Raw genomic sequence first — 24,498 nt, forward strand, 5'->3', positions numbered from 1 at the left:
CAATCTTTGGGATGTTGAAAAGGGCTTGAATTTCAGGACAGTCCCCACCCATCCAGTCTTGTCATTATCCTATTCTAATTTGATGTCTATGATCAATAAGCATAAAGTGTCAACACATGCTACTCTTACTATGCCTGACAAGGCTTAAGCTTCTTCTGATGTCTGATGCTGAGTTTCTAATGTTTTCGAAGGTTTACTGAGGGTTATCTCGGGTGTTCTTCAACTTGGCAACATTGTCTTCAAGAAAGAGCGCAATACAGACCAAGCGTCTATGCCAGACAATACAGGTAACCAACCTCCTCGCCTTCCCCATCACCTCCAGAGGAAAACCTGACAAAAATCTTGGAGGGCTGGGGGGAAGCCTACAAGAACTTCTTACAGATAGAAGAATGTGTTACAGTACATAGGTAATGTTGGAGACGTGTGTATATACATATGTATAAAAATAAATGTGTGTGTCTATACCTTTTTTAAAAAAAGGTAAATTATTTGTTGAAAGATACGAAGTGCTGCTTCATATAGATGCAAATATTTGGATTGTTTTGGCAAGTGTGTGTTTGCAGCCACCCACGGGTGGAAATGTGGCACTACTCTTGTGGCAGAACTAGGCAGGCAATACACATTATGACCAAATTAAAAGGGCTGCTCTACTGAAATATGTAATGTCTGTGTTTTAGCCAGGGTAAGAATGATGGCTTCTACAAACCTATATTATCAGGCCTGCTTAAAGAAGTAAAGGAAATATTCTTCATTAACTTTGTAGATAGACTTGTAACTGTAAGAGTAAAGTGGATAGATTTGTGGTTGGTATAAAGTATTCATATATATTTTAATTGCGCTGCCCATTGTGACATGTAAATAGCTTTCTATCATATGAAATGTGGTGCTATCTTTGAAAGACTTATCTCTTAGAGCTTTATTACAGATCTATTGCAGAAATATGATCAGAGGTTGCTAATTTCTCTGCAAGTGTAATTATATTTTTAGCTATTATTATCTTGGAAATTATACTTTAAAAGATTTCTTAGAGGGGAGAATAGGCAGGCTGATTTTGGATCTTTAATCTGAAATAGAGTTGCCTTATCTGCTGATTAGCCTTTAAAGACAGAACAATTGGCTTGATTAAGATGTCAGTTACTTAGAGGTGTCTTTGAATTGATGTCAGACTATGGTTAACTTTTCTAAGCTTCCATGTTATGACTTTGTAGTACAAGAGTATTGCATCAAATTTACTGCTGTGGCTACTGAAGAAGCTCAATAACCTGTAGCATGGGTTTTATGGGTTTTTAGGGGTTTTGTTTTTGAAGGTATCTTGCTTCATCTTATTAACCTCTACTCTTCACACTCTCTCAGGAATACGTTTACATGAATTTCTCTTCCTTTCTGTAAGGAAAAACAAAGGAACACTAATCTCTTTTTTTTTTTTTCTTTTTTCCTCTTTAGCTGCTCAGAAAGTGTCTCACCTTTTGGGTATCAATGTGACAGATTTCACTAGAGGTATTCTGACTCCTCGTATCAAGGTTGGACGAGATTATGTCCAAAAAGCTCAGACCAAAGAACAGGTATATACATTCCATAAAAATGAAAGAGTACTTTACTTTGTGGCAGCAAGATTAAAACCTGACATATGTTAAAGGTTTCTGTAGCATTTAATAGYCATTTTATGGCAGCAATGTATGGCAATTCCACTTGAATAACGTACAATGGGAATTACTTCTAGTATTTGCTTACTTGATCTGTATAGAGATAGAAATCACCCTTTCCCTGCAGCACTTTTTCTCATCTGAAGAAAAGACGACTGTGACTCGTTTAATTTTGGTGACTGCCTATCTCAAGGGAGAAAGTTTCTTTAGTGCTATATGCAAGGATGACATTTGCGAGTTACTGTAGTACAGGAAATGCCACTTCTGAGTAGGTCAGCTGCTGGGATAAAAGAATTTGCCACTCAGCCTTGAAACTGATCATATGTTTCTTAATATTCTTTGTCTGGGCAGTGCTGAGGGTGCTCTAAATGAAGCCTTACCCAGGAGCTAGTTGTCTTCTGAGGGGATCAAATCCATCTGTGTGGGACCACTTTCTATTCTGCTCCTTTGTGAACACACCCTTATTCTTTGTGTTCATAAACATGTCCCCATAACATGGAAGGGATTGGAAAGAGGAAGCCAGATGAAATCTAGAAATAGTCACAGTCTACATTTCCACTTTGATATTTATTTTCTTACCATATAGTATTTTTACATCAATCATGGGGAGTGGCATTGAGGAAAATAAGTCAGGCTTCACAAATTGTAAATTACAAAAAAATTGTAATGCTTTTCTTTGAAACTCTTTTTTAAAAAATGCTGTAGTCTTGAAAAGAGTGGACCTTTTTGTTTCATAAATACCAGGCACTGGCTTCTTGAACAAGCAGGATCCTGAAATTTGGCACTGACACATTAATTTAGTAAGACAAATTCTTTGCTCCTGTTTATGGAATATCACTGTGGTATCTGCTTTTCACTGTGAATAATCTCTGAAATGAGCCTTGTTCAGTGAGTCAGGTGGAGTAGAGAGGAGGCTGTAGTTGGGCTGTTGGTGGCAAAACAGTGTGCTCTGGGTTTTAATACATCTCCTGATCTCTTTTTTTTTTTTCTTTTCTTGTTGTTTTTTCTGTATAGGCTGACTTTGCCATTGAGGCTCTGGCTAAAGCCACGTACGAGCGTATGTTCCGTTGGCTAGTTATGCGTATCAACAAGGCATTGGATAAGACCAAGAGACAGGGTGCGTCGTTCATTGGAATCCTTGACATTGCTGGCTTTGAGATTTTTGAGGTAAGGAGAAGTCTGGTTCTTGTCGTCTACRCGGTTTACCATGAAGCAAGGCCCACAGAAGAAAATCACTTAAAATATGAAAAGAGTAGAGTAATTTTGCACAAAATGTGTATTTCACTTGTGTTTGAGATCTCTGATTTGAACTGACAGGTAAGTTATTAAATAATATGTCGAAGTGCTTCATTTTCTACTACTTTATGTATTCTAGAAATATTTTTTCCTCATTGTTCTATGCTTTGGAGCTTACAAGTTTTTTGACATGTGCATCACAAGTATTAACTTTATAGTTTTTTTGTATTCTTGATTCACCACACTACATAGTCTAAATGTTTGCTAGCCTACAAGAAAGTCTTCAGATACCATGCCGAGTCATGCTACCATTGGACATAATATTTCATGTCTAACTAGCCTCAAAACATCTAAAGTATGATCCACAGAAGCCTATTAGCATTGTAAAAAGTACTTCTAATCATTTTTTATTTTCCTGCTAATGGATTTTGGAGAAGATGAAGACAGGATAGATCAAATCAGATTCAAAACATGTTCTGACCTATGAATACTCATTTCTGCCAACAGCTTGAGGAGAGGAGATTAAGGAGTGTGGTTTCACAAACAGCTAAACTGATTTGACAGCTCCTTGATTCAAACAAACAAAAACTTACTCCTTTTTCTCTGCTATTCCTGGCTATTACACTGCTGTAAGCTCTTTTTGCTGTTCAGCTCACCAGTCCTGCAGAAATTCTTTTTCTTTGGGTAGCTTATAATTTAGTCAGCCTATAGAGGGGCACCTGATCATAAAAACTGATGCAGGATAAATGTAGAAGTTGAAGAGCTTAGGTAAAGGTAGGGAGAGATGGAAAAGAAGGGGACTGGGAGCTCCCCCTGTAGGTGACAGTGAACTGTTAGACTAGATTATTGTCTCCTGAAACTACAGTTTGGGGATGTGACTTTCCATTATACTTTGTCTGGAATAACCGGAGGCTGCCCTCAGAAAAGACCTATCCCGACATCCCCATCCATCCCAGCCGTTCAACTCCTATCACCTGAGTTGTGCAGCTAAAAGGTGAATTGGATCAATTCAAACGTGTTCCACAGAGAAGTTGCCATGCTTCTCTCTAATCAGGTTGTTGATCTAATTTCACCTTTGATTCCATGGTTGCTGCATCTCATGAAAAGGAAAGAACTGGAAATAGGTGGTTACGAATCACAAAGACATGACAGAAGTAAAAGCAGGACCATTCTCTGCAGCAGCAGCATTACGTTTACTGTAGTCTAACATGAAATGCATCTTTGGTTATTAGTCTTGTCCGTGAAGTTTGAAGAGATCTGGAGGTTTTGAAGAAACCACTTCCCTGACTTTCCTTTCCCTCTTGAGTTTATACATGAGGATTAAAAAGGAGCTTATCAATCCTCACACTTAGAAATCTGTCCTCAGGTTCCCAGTACCAGTGAAGAGGACATGCCAGCTCAGAGTTTGTGAGAAAATCAGAGGCCTTTCTGATCCCAGGTTATATAGCTGCAGTATTTCTTCTGTTCTTTACAACTAAGCATTCTTTTGCAAAGACTGAGGAACARTGTGTATGAACTCTCATAGGGATTGTAGCAATGATATAGTTACAAGTGATGGCAAATGTAGTTCATAAGCAAAAGGGATTATTTACAAAGTGCTGTTTACCTCAGGGGTTACACGGAACGCTTAYTTAGAATTCCTCTGCTGCAGATGTGGTCTTCAGTGCTAGCAGAATAGTTCTTCATAAGCAACTGTTCAAATACCCTCTACCTTTTTCTTCATCAGCTGAACTCCTTTGAACAATTGTGTATTAATTACACAAATGAAAAGTTGCAGCAGCTCTTTAACCACACCATGTTCATTCTGGAGCAAGAAGAGTACCAGAGGGAGGGCATAGAGTGGAATTTCATTGACTTTGGCCTGGATCTGCAGCCTTGCATTGATCTCATAGAGAAGCCGGTAAGAAGCTTTGTTCTCCTACCCTAGTGTAGACTGGAAACCAGCATTATAGTGTTTGTAATTCTCTACTGATAGAGTGGTTTGTTAGAAGCAAAAATGTATACTTCTGGACAGGGAAGAAATTGTTCATCATCAATAAATCTGTTAGTATCCCTCCTGTAGGATGTATTGCATGAATATAGATAATCTAGTCAGCCATTTGGTCTTCTCCCAAATTTGTCTTGGTCTGTTTAGATCTGCACGGTGCTAGATGCATAAATGTGGCTTAACATAAGCAGTGCAAGCTACCTCAGTCACTTGCAAGTGCAATGAGAAGCCATAAACCTTTAATGCTTTCATTTTACTCTAAGGAAGCTTGGAAATTCATATCGTATGTTTCGTTGTAGTTGTTCCAATAGTAAGGACTGGTATGTGAAATTTTCTGCTATGGTTTCTGTATTCAGATACCTCTGTATACGTGGAGGACAGAGTGATAGTGTTCCTTTTGTTGTTGTTATTCTTTTTTCACTCTGAGACATCCCAGAAAAATATATACTGTCATGAAAGAGACCTTCCTTATAGAAGAATGTTCAGAATTATGTTCATGTCTGGAATCCATATGTGGACCTTGGAGGGTTATTTGCGATTTCTGTTAGTACAGAAGTAGCTAAACTGATATGATGGGGTCAGGTTTGCATATTACTTTTTTTCTAGTCACCTAAAGCTCTTAATCATAGTCATATATTTAATGCTGTTTTGATGTTTCCCTGCTTTTAAGGCTGGGCCCCCTGGTATTCTGGCCCTGCTGGATGAAGAATGCTGGTTCCCAAAAGCAACAGACAAAAGCTTTGTGGAAAAGGTTGTACAAGAACAAGGCACTCACCCCAAATTCCAGAAGCCAAAACAGCTGAAAGACAAAGCTGATTTCTGTATCATACATTATGCTGGCAAGGTAAAGAATTAGTAGCTAAAATGTGAACATTCAGAATGTCTACTACATTTTCTGATGCATAACTACTGTTTCTTTAAAAATGTCTAATTTCCAATATGACTACATACGGGAGACCATGGGAAACCAGTAGGAGACTTTACATAGTTTTCCCCCCTTGCGGACCTTTACACAGCCTAGGGAACTTGCCTGCAAGGTACTGGTTATACATATAGTTGAAGGCATGTCAACTTGAGACCAGTATAAATTTGTTCTCTGTGACTTGATGAAAGTTGGACATAATTTTCAGAAATCTTGAGTCTAGACCTCATCACCAAAAGTGATGGCACAGGGGTCTTTTGTCACATTCTGGATGATGCATATTGATATTGCATATCCATTCCTTTTATTTACAGAACACACTGTGCAACTGTTTAAGATTTTGAATTTTTTAGGTATGCTTGCTTAGATTGATTTGCCTTTCAAAAACAAAGAGTGATTTCATGTTGCCTGTGGAAACCTCAATGCTTCGTTTTTAGCCTTGCAGGATTTTGTTACATCCTATGCTGCAGAAAATCCTCCCTAATTTCTTGACACATTTATTTTCTCTAGGTGGATTATAAAGCAGATGAGTGGCTGATGAAAAATATGGATCCGCTGAATGACAACATTGCTACTCTTCTCCACCAGTCGTCGGATAAGTTTGTGTCTGAGCTATGGAAAGATGGTACTTTATTAATTGTTCTTCTTCTTTCTGTTTTACCTGGAGGAACTTATTTAGTCATCAAAAGTCTGTAAAAAGTGCTACATTATTCCTTGTAGACTAAACCACCAAGATGAGCCTTGTCTGGAACTTTCTTTGCTTAGGCCATGGTGTTGTATTAAAAGTTTACTGTAACTGAAGAGAAAGGTTCACATACATCAACTTATATTCAGCTTGCTACTCATAAAGCAGTTATTTCTCCAAACAAGAGCATGCRGCCACAATGTGAACGCACCATTATGTCCCAGCAGCTGGTTTAGCTGCCGCACTCAAACACAAGGTCTGAGGTCAAACCTAGGCTTTTAGTCCTGCAACTTAGCGTGTTCTTGCTGCAGTGTCGTTTGATATTTTACTCTTTCTTCTCTGGGTTTATCTGCTTTTGAGTCTTAYTGTTGCTTTCACTTTCTGTCTTGGGTTTTCTTTGACGTCTCTGTCTGTTGCAGAGATGCAGAACGTTCAGAGAGCCTATTTCTATCAACACTTTCCTATTCTTCATCTAGAACCAGGTGACTGAGAAACCCAGCTGTTGTCATGTGTGTGATGCATCCTAGACCCATGCAAGACATGCTTCCGTTAACTTCTCTCTGTCCCTTTGCTATACCTGCTTGTCTTTCTTGTTCATTTCCTTTGCTTTGTGCTAGTAGTTCCTCATGGACTTAAAACAAAAGCAAAACTCTCACCTTGCAAGTGRATACATGAAAAATGTGGATATGTTCAGGTGCTAATGATGCTCTTGCAAGACTTGCATAGGAACAGCTAAAAGCAAATACCTGTCAACCATTTGAACATAAAGCAAGCACGGCTATATTTCATTGCAAGCTTTGGAAGGAAGATTCCTGAGACTACATTTAAACTGAAGTTGAGTTGAATATTGATTCTAGTGATGAGATTTGACTTCAGCTGCTGATCATTTAAAAGAAAGTTTGGCAAAGTTATTTGTGCAGCATGAAAAATGTCTGTCAGCAACTTGTGCTTAACAAGGCCTTTGCTATGTGAGGCTGACAAAATCCTTTTGGACTTGACATGTCAACTGGACCACAGCTGATCAGTTCTCATGTATTGTTCTTAGCTGAATCTTCTGTTGCAAGCAACTGTCTTTTTTGCTATCTTGATGTAGACCGTAGGGCTCAAGATTTTAAGAGGATTGTTCCAGCTAGAATCTGGGACGCTCTTTTGTGGATTTCCCTGTGATGTCATCTAGTAACATAACCTTCTTTTCTTTATAATAAGACAACCTTGACCCTATTCTAATAGCTACTCTGGAAGTACGTAGTTGTAAAGTAATACTAGGTGTAAATGAAAGTGTCTATCTCTTACTGTTTCTTCTTTTGTAGGAACTTCTCTTGATGGATTTTTTTTTCCCAATCAGAAGCTAGTTGTGTATTTTCTGAAGTGAAGATAGGGAGCCTGAGAGTGGTCATCAGTCAACCGCTAAAGATTAAAGAGAACTAGTAACTTGAAGCCCTTAAGAAAAATGTGCTCAGCAGTATGGAAATTCATAGGGCTAGGGCTTTTTCTTTTCTTTTTTTTTTTTTTTTTTTTTTTTTTTTTTTTTTTCCCCAGCTGGGTGGCTGAGTTTTTGTCTCAATGTTGTAAAACAATGAGGAAAAAGAATTCTTTAGTTTCTTCTTGCCCCTGCTGCTCTCAGATCTAGTTGGCTTTTATTGGGAGGAAAAAAATGCATATGTGGAGACCACCAATCAAGATGATAGCTTTGTAAGTGCTTGGATGTCGTTGTGGCATAGTGGAGAAAACTGTTGGGGCAGCGTTTTCTGTCTCTCTCCTAGTGGTAGTGCTAATGCAACTCTCTAGTCTCAAAATCATAGAATACTTGTACTCCAAAAATAATTCAAACAGTGGTATCTTGAAGTTTGGTGTCTATCATGACTTCAGTGCCATGTTTGCTTAGTTTACAAATAGATGTGGCTTTTCTGATCGCCAGTCATGGCAGTTCTTTCTGTATGTAACACAAGAGTCAAGCTGGGCTTTTTCTCTAACTGTGGCCCCATTTGGATTAGAGTTAACTAATAGTTGACTCTGCCAGGCTAGCAGCTAGAACTCTTGGTTGTCATTTTCTTTCATTGTAACATAAGCATGTAGAAACATCTGAAACTTGTTGTGCCACTTGTAGATTACTCTTCTGGAGCTGCCCTCCAGAGTGTCATAGAGTATGTTTGGGAGTAAGTTTGACTCCATCACTCAAACTTCCCGTAGTGAGCTGTTGCCTTTTTTTTTTTCCTTTTTTTTTTTCCTCCCCACTACCCTTCCCTGCTCCTATCCCTGCCCAGTACTGTACAGGACTCAACATCTGTGTAGAGATGAAGCAAAAAGGATCCTGCAGCTCCTCTCATTTATCCTAGTCTACTCAGATGTTCTTTGTACATTCCAATGCTTCCTTTGATTGTGGCAGAATTTTAATGTTCTTCCTTGTGCTCTCTCTAGTTGATCGTATTGTTGGGCTGGATCAGGTGGCTGGGATGTCAGATACAGCGTTGCCAGGGGCCTTTAAAACTAGAAAGGGTATGTTCCGAACAGTGGGACAGCTTTACAAGGAACAGCTGGCTAAACTGATGGCTACCTTAAGGAACACCAACCCGAACTTTGTCCGTTGCATCATCCCCAACCATGAGAAAAAGGTAAAGGCAGTTACAGCACGCTTAGTCTTAGATGGGTTTCCTGGAGGATGTGGCTGGATTTCTATCCCTTCAGAGGTTTTTGCAAGGGATCTTATAGAGATCCTCTTTTCTCAATATCTATTTTTAAGGTAATCCTAAATAACTGTGTACTTGCTGGAATTTTGGAGACTAATCTTTGCAGTTGTTCTTAAGATGGCATAAGAACCTTCACTTCTTTCTCACTGAAAAGAATGAGACTGTGCTGCTTTTTTTTTTTTTCTTTTAAAGGGGGGGGGGGGACGGGGCAGGTAGACCTTTTTGTGTAAAGTCTATATGCTACTTAAAATCTGCTTTTCTTCACTAGGCTGGCAAACTGGACCCCCACTTAGTCCTTGATCAACTTCGCTGCAATGGGGTGCTAGAGGGAATCCGCATCTGTCGTCAAGGTTTCCCCAACAGAGTTGTCTTCCAGGAATTCAGACAAAGGTATAGCCTAGAAAAGAATCTGAATCAGTCTTTAACCTGGAAAAATTCAGACATAGGTGCAGTAACCAAAATATTTTATTGAAACTTAATTGYCACTGTTTTCAAAGGCCATGGCATAGAACATTGGTCTCTTGCTATTCCCTAGTCCAAAGCCTCCAAGAGCATCTGTGACTTCTCTCGTAAACATCTCATTAAGGTGATGGCTAGAGGACATCAGCTAAGATTGCTACTTCATATTCTGTTGTCTAGAGATGYATTTTTTTTCTTCTAGCAATACCAGAAACTGTCAAACTCATAATGCTATAGAAATTCATTACTGAAATTTTCTGTTTCCAGAGATACCTGTCTAACTAGTCTAATGCTTTGTTCTCTTCAGATATGAAATCTTAACTCCAAATGCAATTCCCAAAGGATTTATGGATGGGAAACAGGCTTGTGTGCTGATGGTAAGACATTCCATAAACTCAGATTAATTTCACAGAAGTGCTATGGAGGTCTAAGCAAAGTCATGCATTCCATAAGCATTTTAAATACATCTCATACTCACAGTCTGAAATTCCAGTGTCAAATGTTTTATCTGGGAGAGGGAGGATGCAAAATAGTGTGATTTGGCTTCACAGTCGTGGGCCATTGGCTAGTATGAGAATCAATAATCCAAGGCAAAGAGGGCCTTTCAGTTTCCACAGATGCATATGCTTTGAAACGCCAGGAGTACTAATAAAATCAAAATATTTAGAGGTGTTAATATCGTCTTTGGTATGTGCTTGAAATATGGGCTTCAAGGCAAACTCTTTGGAATTGCCTGCTGACAACAAATACTTTAAATGAAGGCTCCAGTTAACTTCTGCAGAATTGCCCCCTTTGAAGAGAAGGCTTTTCCTCCGTAACCTTATGACTAGGGAAAAGGGAATTTAAATTGTCTGTAAGGGATTCCCTTTTATCTTCCTTAAAGGAATACACCTTCTTCCTCTTAACTAGTATAAATATTGGCAGCAAATCCTTTAAAGGAAAGGAAAGTTGGCTGGGRTGCTTTTTATGGCAAAGATTAGGACTAGAAAAAAAATAAATAGGAAGGATCAACAGATGCCTTTCCCTTTAGGAAAGGAAGAGGATGGTTGAGACTAGGTACAGGTTTCTCACAGTACCCTTGTGCTTGATGTGGTGCTGTATTTAACAATGCCTTCTCTCATATTTTCTGTCCTCTGTTGCCTCCATTTCATGCTATGCTTGACTAAGCTCCAGCTCCTCTAATTGGGACAGGACTTTTTCAGGAACTAAGGGGTATCTTATAGCCATGAGGCAGATACTTTTTGTGATGCTCTGCATGAAACAATCTTTGTATGAGACATATTATTCTCTTTCTCTCATTTTAGATCAAAGCATTGGAGCTGGATTCCAACCTTTACCGAATTGGACAGAGTAAAGTATTTTTCAGAGCTGGAGTCCTTGCTCATCTTGAAGAAGAGAGAGACCTGAAGATCACAGATGTCATTATTGGCTTCCAAGCATGCTGCAGAGGCTACCTGGCCAGAAAGTAAGGACCATATTCTATAAAGTACAATATTCATGTGCATACTCCTCCACTTCAGGTACAAGTTTCAGAAAAGATGACTAGCAGTGATTTTTATTTATATATTTTTTTTCCCAGAAAGGCCACAATTCATTCTTTGTATATAATAGCTAATACTTGTTCTAGGGTTTTCTGATCTCTGCAATGCCTGGCTTCATGCAGCTGCAGGAAAAATGTGAACTGCTATCCCACACACTACTAGAGTAGTAAAGTCTATCCTTTTCTGTAGGAGCTGTGTACTACAGTCAAAGTTTTTGAGGAAAGAGCTGTAAACTGCAAACGTGAAAACGAAAAGGTCTTAGTAGAATGTGGATTGGGAAATGTATGATTTCTCTTAAACTGTTAGGTAGGACTGCAAATGGTACGTTCTACAAACAGAAATAGTATCTGTCAAATTGACTGGCAGGAAAGCCTCCCTCTCGGCTTCAGATCTTCTTGCAGGAAGTGATAAACAGTAAGGCATTCCAGATTAGAAGACATTAGGGCAAAATGTTATTTAATAAAGACGAAAGTAAACAAAGGAAGAGATGATCAGTCTTACCTGAGCAATAACAGACTTCAAAGGCTGGAGGATGTTCACTGGAAATTTTGCTCTGATTTTTTAGGAGGGGACCATCTAAAAATAAAATTCAGAGGTATCTAAGAAAGGGTTTGATGGAGACAGTGATGTGCAAATGTGGCTTTCTTTGTTCTCTGATCTCCACGTATTTTGCAGAGCCTTTGCCAAGCGTCAGCAGCAATTGACAGCCATGAAAGTGCTTCAGAGGAACTGTGCTGCCTACTTGAAGCTGAGGAACTGGCAATGGTGGAGGTTGTTCACCAAGGTATTGTTTTCCTTTTTTTGCAATTTTGGCAAAGGGTYTATGGTTGCATTTTCAGCTTCTTATCCTGAAAAAGAATAGAGAATGCTTCCTTTGGAACTGAGCTGGCTTGCAACTACACATTGATTCATTTAGGTGGAGAATATCATAAGCAGAGGTAGTATTTTACAGCTATGCTGTGTGCCTATAATCCAAGTGCAAGGCTATGTGTAATTAATGCTGTGTAAAAGCATCTTTTAGTACGTTAAGCCTAGAAAAAGATGACTTGCTTTGGTGGTATGATTCTTAGAAAGCCACTTTTGCATGGCTAGTCAGTTTGGTAAGACAGAGATTGCTTACATGGCAAGAGGCTTATCTTTTCCTCTGGAGCTGTAAGAGCAAAAGAAGGCACTAAGATCTGATTTTGCTATTAGATTTGTACATGTTTTACCTTTATAAAGATAGTGAACACATGCAAATATGGTCTTTAAATTTATGAGATTTCTTGCATTTTAGTGTTTAGCAGTAAGAGTTCTCATTTATATCAGAATAGATAAGAGTTTAAACTCTCTTTCTTTCTTTCTATGAAATCACTTTTTAATGTATTGGAACAGAGAGCGTGCTGGTGTTTGGTTTTCATTTACACTGACCTACCTGTGAACAGCAACTTTYTTACTTTTTTGCTGTTACTATTTAGTCTCTGTTCCTTGAGGCTTGTGGAATTTACCCACCTATTTCCTGATGCATCCCATAGTAGTCTCTATGTAGTGCTTCATGAGTCTGCCAGTGTTTGCAGTAAAACTCATGACAATAGGTCAGTCTTTATGCTCACCAAGTGCAAGTGTTTCTCCATGTTGATTTCCTTTTTCTTACACTTGTTCTATTGCCTTGGTTTCCTTTGCAGGTGAAACCTCTTTTGCAAGTAAGTAGGCAGGAAGAGGAGATGATGGCCAAGGAAGAAGAACTAATGAAAGTCAAGGAGAAGCAGCTAGCTGCAGAAAACCGACTGAGTGAGATGGAGACATTTCAGGCCCAGGTGAGTTAGCAGATCTCATTCATATACCTCTCTCTCTCTACCTAGTCAACTGCTTGAAGGCTCTTCCTTTCCRTTAGTGGTCTGATAGACAAGTTACAGGATTCCTGCTTGTTGACAATGTAACTTAGCTACTATCTTGTCCAGTTTCCTCTGCCCTTCTCTCCAGCTTGGTTCCACTAGCARGTCATTTTGTACAGTGAGCAGCTGTGGCTCTGCTATATCTGTAATGTGAAGAGAAGTCTCCTTTGGCTGAATATAATAGAGAGCTGCTGAATTCATTCTGGTTATTAATGGCATCCATTTGGCTTGAAATGCAGAAGGTGGAGGGAGGATTGYTGTTCTGTAGGGCTGATACCTGTGTTATCTTTATGGAGGAAAATTACATAATCTTTTTTCATATGAGATGATCTTTAGAAATTTGTTAAGACAAATGTGATATGTGGTTGTGATGTATGATTTGTAAAGGGGAACAGACACTTAAATATATTTTGACTTCTAGCTCTTGATTAGCAGCAGGAGGCTATTGCCATGGTTAATATTTTAACTGTAGAAGATAGGTGCAAGCTAACTGCAGTTACTACAGATTACTAAGTGCTTTGGTGAATTTGAGCTTATCTTATGGCAATTTCTGGGTTTTTGTCTGATGCAGCTAATGGCAGAGAAGATGCAGCTGCAGGAACAGTTGCAAGCAGAAACTGAACTGTGTGCTGAAGCTGAGGAGATAAGAGCTCGCCTTACAGCCAAAAAACAAGAACTAGAGGAGATCTGTCATGATCTTGAGGCCAGGGTTGAGGAGGAGGAAGAACGGTGTCAGCATCTGCAGGCTGAAAAGAAGAAGATGCAGCAGAACATTCAGGTAACGCTTTAGGAATGTCATCTCTTGTCAGTAAAGAGGATAGTAAGGGCTGGAGAGCAGTCCTTTTGTCTCAACTGGGAGGGGCACAGGAGAGAATGGAAAAGTAGCGTGGAAAATCTACCTGTGGAAATAGCGATAGAACATAGTAGTGCTGATGGCAAGCCAAAGGTACTCAGATGGTCGGTGAGCTCTTCCATTCTCAAAGATGAAGATTACGGTTGCTTGCCAAATAATTGGGCAGGGCCTTGCTMAAACCTGGTGATTTGCGGATGGTAGCAATCTTCTTTGCAAAATAGTACTGTTTGTTCTTCTAGAAAACTTTTTTGTAAGAACTCAGTGTGGTGCATTGCTGTGGCACAAAAAGTCGCTTCTGTAAAGTGATAATATTTCTTTAAAGAAAGGGTAAAGGTGCACTCCAAGTCCTAGTGTTGATACTGTGTTTTAAACTGCTCAGTGAGCAGCACTGACAAATGTCATGTTTTTATGTCGGTGTTATGAAGGAACTAGAGGAGCAGCTGGAAGAAGAGGAAAGTGCAAGGCAGAAGCTGCAGCTAGAAAAAGTTACCACAGAGGCCAAACTGAAGAAATTGGAAGAAGATGTGATAGTTTTGGAAGATCAAAATCTTAAATTGGCCAAGGTAAGATTCTTGCAGCTCCCTGTGCCAGCTRAAGATGCTCAGAATGCTCTTCTGGAGCCACCTACCAAAGACTGGGCTTTCCCATGTTACAAGGAACTTATGAATTAGTTCAGTTCCGGTCATGAGCAACTGCCAGCCTGTATCCTTTGCAAGTCAGTATTGTCTGGTGTTTATATAGCCTTGACTAAATAACAATCCCTGAGAGAGTCTTTGTTGTTGCACCAAACAGGATCCAGTTACTTCATAAACAGACTTTCCTCTCAGCTTGAAAGGGCTATCAGATACAAATCTTTAAGTAACCAGTTATTTGAATACTGACTGGAATTTTGGAAAGATTTCTTTCCCCATGAATTTCCTTGTAGTGGAAGTAGGCACTCGTGATGGTTGCATCTTTAAGCACAGTCAGCTCCAAAAAATCTCCTGTAATCCTAGTAACATCTTTGACACTGGCTTCTCAATTCTTCAGGAAAAGAAACTCTTGGAAGATAGAATGTCTGAATTTACAACCAACCTAACAGAGGAAGAGGAGAAATCTAAGAGTTTAGCCAAACTCAAGAACAAACATGAAGCCATGATCACAGACCTAGAAGGTATAAAAATAAATAAATAAATAAATAAAATCCTGCAAGGGACTCATTTGCCTAGTGCTAGATGGCTTCCTCTTAATATTTTTTGAATSTTAATTTTATTTCTAGAGCTTTAGACTTACTCCCCTTTCTAAAGGGTTAAAAACTAGTGCTGTAGTGTGTGTGCTATCGATTGGTTTGATAGAACTGTTCAGTGGCTGGCTGAAGGTTATGTGCCTTGTCAGCTGAGCTGTTGGTCTAAATAAAAATCCTATCCAAAGCAGCAGGCCAATGGAGAAGGGAGAGTGGTTCTCTTTCTTTCCCTGCTGTGGAAGTATCTTCACTTTTCTACTTCCAGTGGCATCAATCTATCAGGGTTAGTGCACTTTCTGATTTTCTATTTGCATGAGTTTTTCAGAGCTCAAGCTGGAGGCATTTCATCTTGAAACTGGCCTGGTTAACACAGCAGGAGTCAGCTTGTTCCCTTTCAGCGAAGGGAGAGAGGATCTTGTGTTTAGCATCACTTAATGAGTGCTTGTGCCTCAGTGGTGTGGGTGAGGGGGGGACTGGCATTGTGCTGGTTGTTTATTTTTTACAATGAATAGAGGGGTAGTTGACAGGTGAAGGAGACGGGCATTGCCCAGATCTGGTTTGAGGCAAAATACAGGGGCAGCTGCATGYATAGAACTTGACAGAATAATGCACTCTGGACACTGTACAAGTGTCCGAACTAATGTACTGTTTGGACACTTGTATTGCTTGGGAAGATACTATTGCTTAGATAGCTTTGTTTCCCCTGCAACGAAGTCACGTGCAATGTTCTTTGAATGAGTATGCTTCATCCATGCTAACTGCTGTGTCCTCACCTCCTTCAGAACGTCTGCGACGTGAAGAGAAGCAGAGGCAAGAATTGGAAAAGACTCGCAGAAAGCTTGAAGGAGACTCCAGTGATCTACATGACCAGATTGCTGAGCTGCAGGCTCAGATTGCAGAACTTAAAATGCAGCTGGCCAAGAAGGAAGAGGAGCTACAAGCAGCCTTAGCTAGGTGAGAATCTGACCTCTTGGACCACTAGATCAGGAAGTATTTCTTCGTCTTCTGTCGCTTACTTTGGAATAAGGATCAAATGGAGTCTGTGACTATTGTATTTCAGTCTGACTGAATGATCTGTGTACTCAGCATCAGAGTTCTTTGGCTGCTGCGTGCTGCCGTGTTCTCTATACAGGACTGGACTATGAATATTAATTGCTCTGCATGCATTTCACTGGAACAGCAAGATTTTGGAGGGGGTTAACAAGTAGTARCAACACACTGTCTATTTCTGTGCTAGTTTCTATATTTATTTACTCACTCAAATGTCCAGTTTCCAGTGTAAAATGGTGCTTTCTCTTCTGCTTTCTTCTGTTGACTGTCTCTGTCACCTACTTTGAGGTAAGTAATCTTGCCCTCTCAAGCACTGGGAGCTTAGTATTTGTCGATGATCTATGGATCGAAGTTTGAACATAGTCTTGCAGAACTGACCACTGCCAGTATTTTTTCTTGATCAGTCTGGGCGGGAAAGGTGTGGGGTTTTTTTTGTTTTTTTTTGTTTTTTTTTTAATTTACACAGACTTCTAGTCAGAGTGAAATTTAAAGTATGTGTTGAATACAGGGTGGAAGAGGAAGCAGCTCAGAAGAACATGGCCCTGAAAAAGATCAGGGAGCTTGAATCCCAGATCACTGAGCTGCAAGAAGACTTGGAGTCAGAGAGAGCATTCAGGAACAAGGCTGAAAAACAGAAGCGGGATCTGGGAGAGGAGCTGGAGGCATTGAAAACAGAACTAGAAGACACACTAGATTCTACAGCTGCTCAACAGGAGCTCAGGTAATTCCAGCATCTAGATGCTTCCAGTCATTTGCTTGCTTTTGTTTTTTAAATGAATGTTGCTGCATCCAGTCTCCTATCAAAGTAAGTCTTTATCAGAATAGGCTGGTTAGCAGCTTCAGTGACTACACAGGAATTGGTGTACAAGCTGCAATCAAGACTGCATTCCCCCACCTTATGTATGAAAGTTAATTTGCTCTCTAACCACACTGATGATGACACCCATGAAACATTAATGCTTTCAAACTATTTAATTTTTAGGCTGAAAATAATGCTGTGACCTTGTGCTTACAAACCTCAGAAGGGTGTAATGCTAAGTTCTAATTTTGAAAAGTGTCTTTATATATAATAGTGCTAACCAGACCTCAGCGTTTTTCTGCATCAGAGATGCTGCTAATGGGTATGCCTATCTGTTTGATTATGTCCTTGGCATCTATGTAGAAACTGTTAATTTTACAGGTCAAAGCGAGAGCAAGAAGTAACAGTTTTGAAGAAGGCTCTTGAGGATGAGGCAAAGACTCATGAAGCTCAAATCCAAGAGATGAGGCAGAAACATTCACAAGCTATTGAAGAGCTGGCAGAGCAGTTGGAACAAACTAAACGGGTATGTTGGAGCAGGAAACACAAGGCTAAATCAGGCAATCTCTCTGGAATGATAGCTCTAGGGCAGTGGCCAGGGCTTAAAGATGCAGAAAAATATGAAGTAGTCAGTACATTAGGCTTCTGATGCATATGTTCTTCCTCCCTTGGTAGATCATCTTTCACTAAGAATCATATATGCAGTTGCTTTTAATACTTGCATTCTTTCTTTTTTCCATTAGGCATCTTCTATTACATAGTCATGATGCTCTCTTCTTTTCCACTGCTAGCACTTGTTAACCTGTGTAACCTTTAATTTGGAAATCTGATGGTGCAAAACTGTCTAGTATTATTGTCCTCCCCAGCTGTTAAATTAGCTTCTGCTTGTCAGTGATTGGCTGTTTGAATCTGCTTTTCTGAGTCTGCTTTTCTGAGTRAGCAGTCTGGGATTTAGCTGTGAAATGGACACCATTAGCTTGCCTGTTTGAATAAAAACATGCATGTGATAAAAGTATCCTACCATATCTAAAATCTGGGTTGTTTGTTTGTTTTTTTTTTTCCTCTCTTCCAGGTGAAAGCAAATCTTGAAAAAGCCAAACAAGCTCTGGAAAGTGAGAGGGCAGAGCTGTCCAATGAGGTGAAGGTGCTCCTGCAGGGCAAAGGGGATGCTGAGCACAAGCGGAAAAAAGTAGACGCCCAGCTCCAAGAACTGCAGGTGAAATTTACAGAAGGTGAAAGAGTGAAGACAGAACTTGCTGAGAGGGTGAACAAACTGCAGGTGAGCAGCATGTGTTTTCCTTTAACTTCTGTTTCAGTCTGGGGCTAGAGAGGAGAGGAGGTTGTTAATTACTGACATACTCTGATCTCTCCTTCAGATTGAATTGGACAATGTCACAGGCCTTCTGAACCAATCTGACAGCAAGTCAATCAAATTAGCAAAGGACTTCTCTGCTCTGGAGTCACAACTTCAGGATGCACAGGTGAGAGCTTTGGAAGCTGAGGCATCCTTGTGTGTTGTATCCAGTGTCTCTTACAAATGCTGAAAGTGAGAAAGCACTGTGGACACTGTTAAATACTGGTTATGAAGCACTTTAAAGGATTGAGTCTGGCTATTTTGCTAAGGTGATATACTGCATTGAATATCTTCCTATCTTCAATATCTGTCAAGATACTGAATATCTTCCTCCTGCTTCTTCACTATGCAGATCACATGGAATTTTCCCTGTCTTAAATTTAGAAGTAACTATTGCCTTTCTACTTGAGAACTATATAATGCTAGAAGTGAACTGCCATGCTAGGTTTTTGAGATCTTCATAGTCAACATACGACAAGGTTTTTTTGTCATTTTGAATAAATTTCAATAGAAAATTTTATCTGATAATGGGAATGGAAAAATGGTAGATTCAAATAACGTGACTTCTCCTCCCCTCTTTCCCCCAGGAAAAATCATGCCTATTCTTATATATTAGATTAAAAGAACCATTTACTGCTTGTGGAATTGAGTCTTCTGGTGAAGCACTGAGTACTAAGCAGAACACAGCGGGGTAGTTTGGTGTGTACAAACCTCCTGTGCAGTGGCTGCACAGGAAAGGAGGAGATAGCACTTGTGTAGTAAAGCAGCATGTTTTAATTATCAGTGTGTCATAGAGAATAGGACCCTTGAACTRCCATTGATGATCTGCCTGTTCAGTCTGTTTTTCAAAAAGCAGACTCAAAAATAGTGCACAATACAAAAACTATGCATTGGTTTAAAGACTAGACTTACCAATCTTTGTAGGTCATTCAGTGCAAGTAATGGCAGCATAAGTTAGTAAATGTTCCTGCCTTAAGCAGGTGAATGACTAGTGTCTTAGAATTCCTCCAAGAATTCTAGAATTCTTTTGGTAAGAAGAGCAATAGTTGTTATTAACTGTGTTAAAGCTTTTCAGCCTGTTGTCTGTTTCTTTGATACTTGAATATGAGAAAGTGACATGGCRTAGTACAATCACGCTACCATTGGGAAAAGTTTTAATGCTTTATGCTCTACTCAAAGAGGGCTCCTGAAAGAAGCGTGCAGTGGCTGCACAGGAAAGGAGGAGATAGCACTTGTGTAGTAAAGCAGCATGTTTTAATTATCAGTGTGTCATAGAGAATAGGACCCTTCTGGATCTTCTGTTTGTGTACTGACTTGCTGGAAGGCAAGTATTCAAATTCTGTCTTCAATTGGCTTATCTGTGAAATAAGTTGCATACTTAAAGTCAACTTTGAAAGTGCTCGTCCTGGAGGGAATGGGTGAGGATTTTTAGTCTTTAATGTGAAGGAAAGGTGTGGAGTTTCACTGGAGTGTTTGTTTTATAGGAGCTACTGCAGGAGGAGACTCGCCAAAAACTGAGCCTCAGCACTAAGCTGAAGCAGATGGAAGATGAGAAGAACAGTTTCAAAGAGCAGCTGGAGGAAGAGGAAGAGGCAAAGAGAAACCTGGAGAAACAGATTTCTATTCTTCAGCARCAGGTACAGAATCTGCATCCCACAAATCAAACCCTTGAGAGGAGAGGAAGTGATAAGTGTAAATGCTGCTTGAAGGAAGKAAAAATTAAATGCAGAATTGACTTCTAGAAACAGAATCTTTCCTGGGAAAGGAAAGGTTGATTCTGCTGACCTGATTGGGAGAAAATGATTAGGTCCCTGATAATAGCAGCACATACTTCTGAATTTCTGTCCAAGAACACCTGTGGGAATTCATGGATACAGCATTATTCCAAAATAATAGTATTGTATTTGTCCCACTGTTTCTAAGTCTGGCTGAAGTAATTAGTGCAGAACTGAGCAGACTTACTTTCTCAACTCCTCTGATGCCAATAAGTCATATTGAGTGTTATGTGGCTTGGCTTCACCTGTGATGTTGGTCTTTCAGGCGATAGATGCAAAGAAGAAAATGGATGATGGTCTAGGCTGCCTTGAGTTGGCAGAAGAAGCCAGGAAAAAGCTGCAGAAGGACTTGGAGAGCTTGACCCAGCGTTATGAGGAGAAAGCGGCTGCGTATGACAAGCTAGAAAAAACAAAGACTCGCTTGCAGCAAGAGCTGGATGACATCACTGTGGACCTGGACCATCAGCGGCAGACGGTTTCCAATCTGGAGAAGAAGCAAAAGAAGTTTGATCAGGTATGGCTTAGTCATAGGGAGTTAAGTAGCTGCATCTTCCTTGCCAGGTCTGCCTGTAGGAATATCTAAGCATTGATGCATGAAGAATTCATATTTCCTTCTGAATGGAGGCATAGCATATAAGGCAGAGAAATGAGTTGCCATTGAGGTAAACTCATTCTGTTTTAGGCCTGTAAAGTTTCATGCTRTACTTTTCCTAAGGGGCTAACATTTATATTGACAGGATCAAATTCAGAACTGGAAATGATAGTTTGGAGGCCTACGGAACCAGAGGTTTGTTCATCCAGAGTCAGTTCTGATGTTTAAGACTGGGTGACATACTTAATTCTTTGAAGCTACATTTTCTTAGTTCCTTTTACCCAAGGCAGAGCACTACTAAAAAGGCACTAATATAAAAAATGCATATTTAGCTTGTTAGTAATTTTTCAGAATGCTGATGCTGTACTCTTGTAGCTATTGGCAGAGGAGAAGAACATCTCTGCCAAGTATGCGGAAGAACGGGACCGTGCTGAGGCAGAAGCTCGTGAGAAGGAGACTAAGGCCCTTTCCCTGGCCAGAGCCCTGGAAGAAGCCATAGAAGAGAAGGCTGAGCTGGAACGAGTCAATAAGCAGTTCCGCACAGAGATGGAAGACCTGATGAGTTCAAAGGATGATGTTGGGAAAAGTGTAAGTTTGAAGTTAAAACATCTGGGTAGGAAATGGCACACAGGTGATGTTTTTTTGCAGTATTTTGCTAACAGTCTGTACTAGTGTGAACACACAGAGGAATGTAGCAGGGAAAACTGAAAACATTTTGGGTTTAGGAGTGTTGTAATGTTTCTATTACAGCAGTATTCAGGAGAAATGGGTTGAAATAAAACTTACCTAGTGTAATTGTGGGAGTCAAAAGGGTATGATATAAGCCTTTTGTGTAAAATACCAAGGAGKAGCTAGACAATGGGAAACAGTAACCCAAGTATTTCAAGACACAAAAGATTATGATAAGCAGGAGAGAGAAGAAAAAAATTCAAAGGAGAAATGTTTTTCATGCCTTCTCTCAGAACCGGAGGTATCAAGCTCTGGTAAGTCTCTTGTAGGTCAGGGTTAGGCTAACAAATGATCTCTTCCCTCTTCTCCCCTTACTTTTTAGCTCYGGTCATGTATGTGTAGTAAGCAGATTCACRTTGATGRCTCAGAAGTATGTAGGCAGTTGGCTTTGAGGGGTATCACGACACTAATAAAAGGACCAGATGTAGTGTCCTTGTATCCTGTCTTACATAAGTGGCTGTTCTCAGACTTTTTTGCTCTTAGAGGTGAAATTGCCTGCATTCTTTGAGGAAATCTAATGTGTAGTGATGTGCTGTAGGTCCATGAGCTGGAGAAGGCTAAGCGAGCCCTGGAGCAACAAGTGGAGGAGATGAAGACACAGCTGGAAGAGCTAGAGGATGAACTGCARGCCACAGAGGATGCCAAACTGCGGCTAGAAGTGAACCAACAGGCCATGAAGGCACAGTTTGACAGAGATCTCCAGGGGCGTGATGAACAGAATGAAGAGAAGAAGAAACAGCTGATTAGACAAGTAAGAGTTGCTTCATAAATCCTGCAAGTTTTCTACATGTAAAAGCACTTGTGTTCAGAGATGTTTAGATAGGGCCAGTCCACAGATCCTTGTTAGYAGTAACTCTCCAGGCAGTGCTGCAAGGCTCTGCAAGACCTATTCCCTTGTATGCATGAGTCTCTGAACAGATGTTTTTTTTGTAAAGGAACCTTTGTGGCTTTATCAGCAAAGAATCTATCCACTCCACCAGGAGAAGTGAAAGCAAGCCACACGTTTATACTTAGAATGTGAAAATTGGCTGATGGGAACTCAAGAAGCACTAATGCACTAATACCTTTATTTCTCCATACAGGTGCGGGAGATGGAGGTGGAACTGGAAGATGAAAGAAAGCAGCGTTCCATTGCTGTGGCTGCCAGGAAGAAGCTAGAAATGGACCTGAAAGATTTGGAAAGCCACATAGACACTGCTAACAAGAATCGTGAAGAAGCCCTCAAGCAGCTCCGCAAACTGCAGGTGAGGAGTTGTAACTGCTTTAGCTGCCTGCGTAAAGCATTTACCTAGGGAAACAGTGAATGCAAGATTTCACCTCATGGGAACCATGCATCACAGGAGCAGTAGAGCCTTCTGGCAATTTAGCAAGAAAGAATTATTGGCATTTCAAATACTGTTCTAACCCTTGCTCTGCCTGTTTGATTCCCTAGAAGACAAGCTATAGAGTGGACTAGAGTCTACTCTAGTCCTTACCTTGTGTCAGTCCTTTTGGAAAGAATTAATGGAGCTGCAAAGCTAGACAGAATCGAAAAGATTATTTAAACTTCTTATGCCCCAAGACAGTTCTACCACATCTTTGTAATTCCTATAGGCATTTATCTAATCTGTTCTTAGAGAAGACTCCAAATCCTCCCTAGACAATCCATTCTAGTGCTTCACTAGAAAGCTTTTTTCTGTAGTGTCTGAGGGTGTGTGTGTCTCTCCCCCCTCCCCCAATTTAAGCAGCCCTATTTGCTCCCATTACAGCATTTCCTGTTACTTTTAAAGTAGAAAAAGAATTATTCTTTCTTTTTTTACAGCAAGCTGTAAAACAATTAGCTAAAAAAAGATTAGCTAAAGATTAATCAAGTCCTTGTTTCCATTTTCCTCCATGTTTCCTGTAAGGTAAACAGCTCTGTTCATGTGGATGCTCTGAAATTGATCCTTTTTTTAATTCTCCCTTTTCAGGCACAAATGAAGGATTACATGAGGGAACTGGAAGACACACGTACTTCCAGAGAAGAGATCTTGGCACAGGCTAAAGAGAATGAGAAGAAGTTGAAGAGCATGGAGGCAGAGATGATCCAGTTGCAGGAGGTAATGGAGTATGCATACAGGTCTAGTTCATTTTCTTTGGCCAACAACTAAGTGTAGCAGTCTAAGCTTGAGTGGTTATTTCTCTTTTTTCTTTTTTGCTTTGTTCAAATACAAGGTCCATTTTCAGCAGCAGAATTTGGCCCTTTCTTGACAGCTATAATAGGAGTGATGCAAAACAAAGCAAGCTATGGGTAGGGTAAGGGGAAAACAGGCTATGTCCTATTAAGTCTGAATCTAGCTAGAGACTATTCCACCCATTATAGTATCTGCTTTTCCTATTCTGCATTAATTGGTACCTTCCTATTGCATCACTGACCGTCTCGTTTTCATTCCAGGAGCTTGCAGCTGCTGAGCGTGCCAAACGCCAGGCMCAACAAGAAAGGGATGAATTGGCTGATGAGATTGCCAACAATAGTGGTAAAGGGTGAGTAATGTTCCCCTGCTCAAGGGTGGAGGAGCTGGTCTGAGAAAATACTTCGTAGACTGTTATTTTTATATAGACTGCAGTACGTGCTGTACCCTCTGCTCTTTTGAAACATTGAGCTCATTTTGTAAAACTCTAAGTGGCAAGTTTTCCCCAAGGCACTAATGCCATCCACACTACTTTAATGCTTGTGTCCTACAGAGCACTGGCTTTGGAGGAGAAGAGACGCCTAGAGGCCCGGATAGCTCAGCTGGAGGAGGAGTTGGAGGAGGAGCAAGGCAATACAGAGATGATCAACGACCGGCTCAAGAAGGCAAATCTTCAGGTACTTGTTCAAGCTGGATCTGCTGGTAGAAGCGCTCAAACTTGTGTAAACGGCTGAACTGTGGTCTGGTTTGTATACAGTATAGGCCCTCTGCAGTATATTGCATAGACATGAGCAAGATAAAGCACCTGAACACTGCAATAAAGAAAACAGAAAGGGGGGCAGCCAGTGCTCGTAACAGCTCACTGATTTTGATCCTGGAGTAGCAAATCATTTGCATGAGACAAGATAGCTGGAACAGTCTCACAGGTTTATCAGAAATT

At 40.2% G+C, this 24,498-nt stretch overlaps 1 protein-coding gene across 3 annotated transcripts in view; it reads left to right on the top strand.

Annotated features, from left to right (window-relative positions):
- Positions 1–24,498, top strand: part of MYH9 (myosin heavy chain 9) — a 73,530-nt gene that overhangs the window by 45,259 nt on the left and 3,773 nt on the right. For all 3 annotated transcript variants that reach the window (XM_085323465.1, XM_085323464.1, XM_085323466.1), the window contains exons 10-37: positions 192–287; positions 1,444–1,562; positions 2,658–2,810; positions 4,606–4,779; positions 5,537–5,710; positions 6,299–6,413; positions 8,892–9,085; positions 9,429–9,550; positions 9,927–9,996; positions 10,924–11,084; positions 11,836–11,944; positions 12,825–12,956; positions 13,606–13,812; positions 14,313–14,450; positions 14,917–15,040; positions 15,892–16,063; positions 16,668–16,880; positions 17,340–17,484; positions 18,031–18,237; positions 18,335–18,439; positions 19,797–19,949; positions 20,353–20,601; positions 21,055–21,267; positions 21,947–22,159; positions 22,491–22,652; positions 23,358–23,486; positions 23,822–23,910; positions 24,112–24,235. In XM_085323465.1, coding sequence (XP_085179591.1) covers positions 192–287; positions 1,444–1,562; positions 2,658–2,810; positions 4,606–4,779; positions 5,537–5,710; positions 6,299–6,413; positions 8,892–9,085; positions 9,429–9,550; positions 9,927–9,996; positions 10,924–11,084; positions 11,836–11,944; positions 12,825–12,956; positions 13,606–13,812; positions 14,313–14,450; positions 14,917–15,040; positions 15,892–16,063; positions 16,668–16,880; positions 17,340–17,484; positions 18,031–18,237; positions 18,335–18,439; positions 19,797–19,949; positions 20,353–20,601; positions 21,055–21,267; positions 21,947–22,159; positions 22,491–22,652; positions 23,358–23,486; positions 23,822–23,910; positions 24,112–24,235 — 4,262 coding nt within the window. The remainder of the gene's footprint in view (positions 1–191; positions 288–1,443; positions 1,563–2,657; positions 2,811–4,605; positions 4,780–5,536; positions 5,711–6,298; positions 6,414–8,891; positions 9,086–9,428; positions 9,551–9,926; positions 9,997–10,923; positions 11,085–11,835; positions 11,945–12,824; positions 12,957–13,605; positions 13,813–14,312; positions 14,451–14,916; positions 15,041–15,891; positions 16,064–16,667; positions 16,881–17,339; positions 17,485–18,030; positions 18,238–18,334; positions 18,440–19,796; positions 19,950–20,352; positions 20,602–21,054; positions 21,268–21,946; positions 22,160–22,490; positions 22,653–23,357; positions 23,487–23,821; positions 23,911–24,111; positions 24,236–24,498) is intronic.

This window comes from Rhea americana, unplaced genomic scaffold (genome assembly GCF_003343005.1).
Source record: "Rhea americana isolate MKP2758 unplaced genomic scaffold, rheAme1 scaffold_85, whole genome shotgun sequence".
Classification (NCBI taxonomy): Eukaryota; Metazoa; Chordata; class Aves; order Rheiformes; family Rheidae; genus Rhea; species Rhea americana.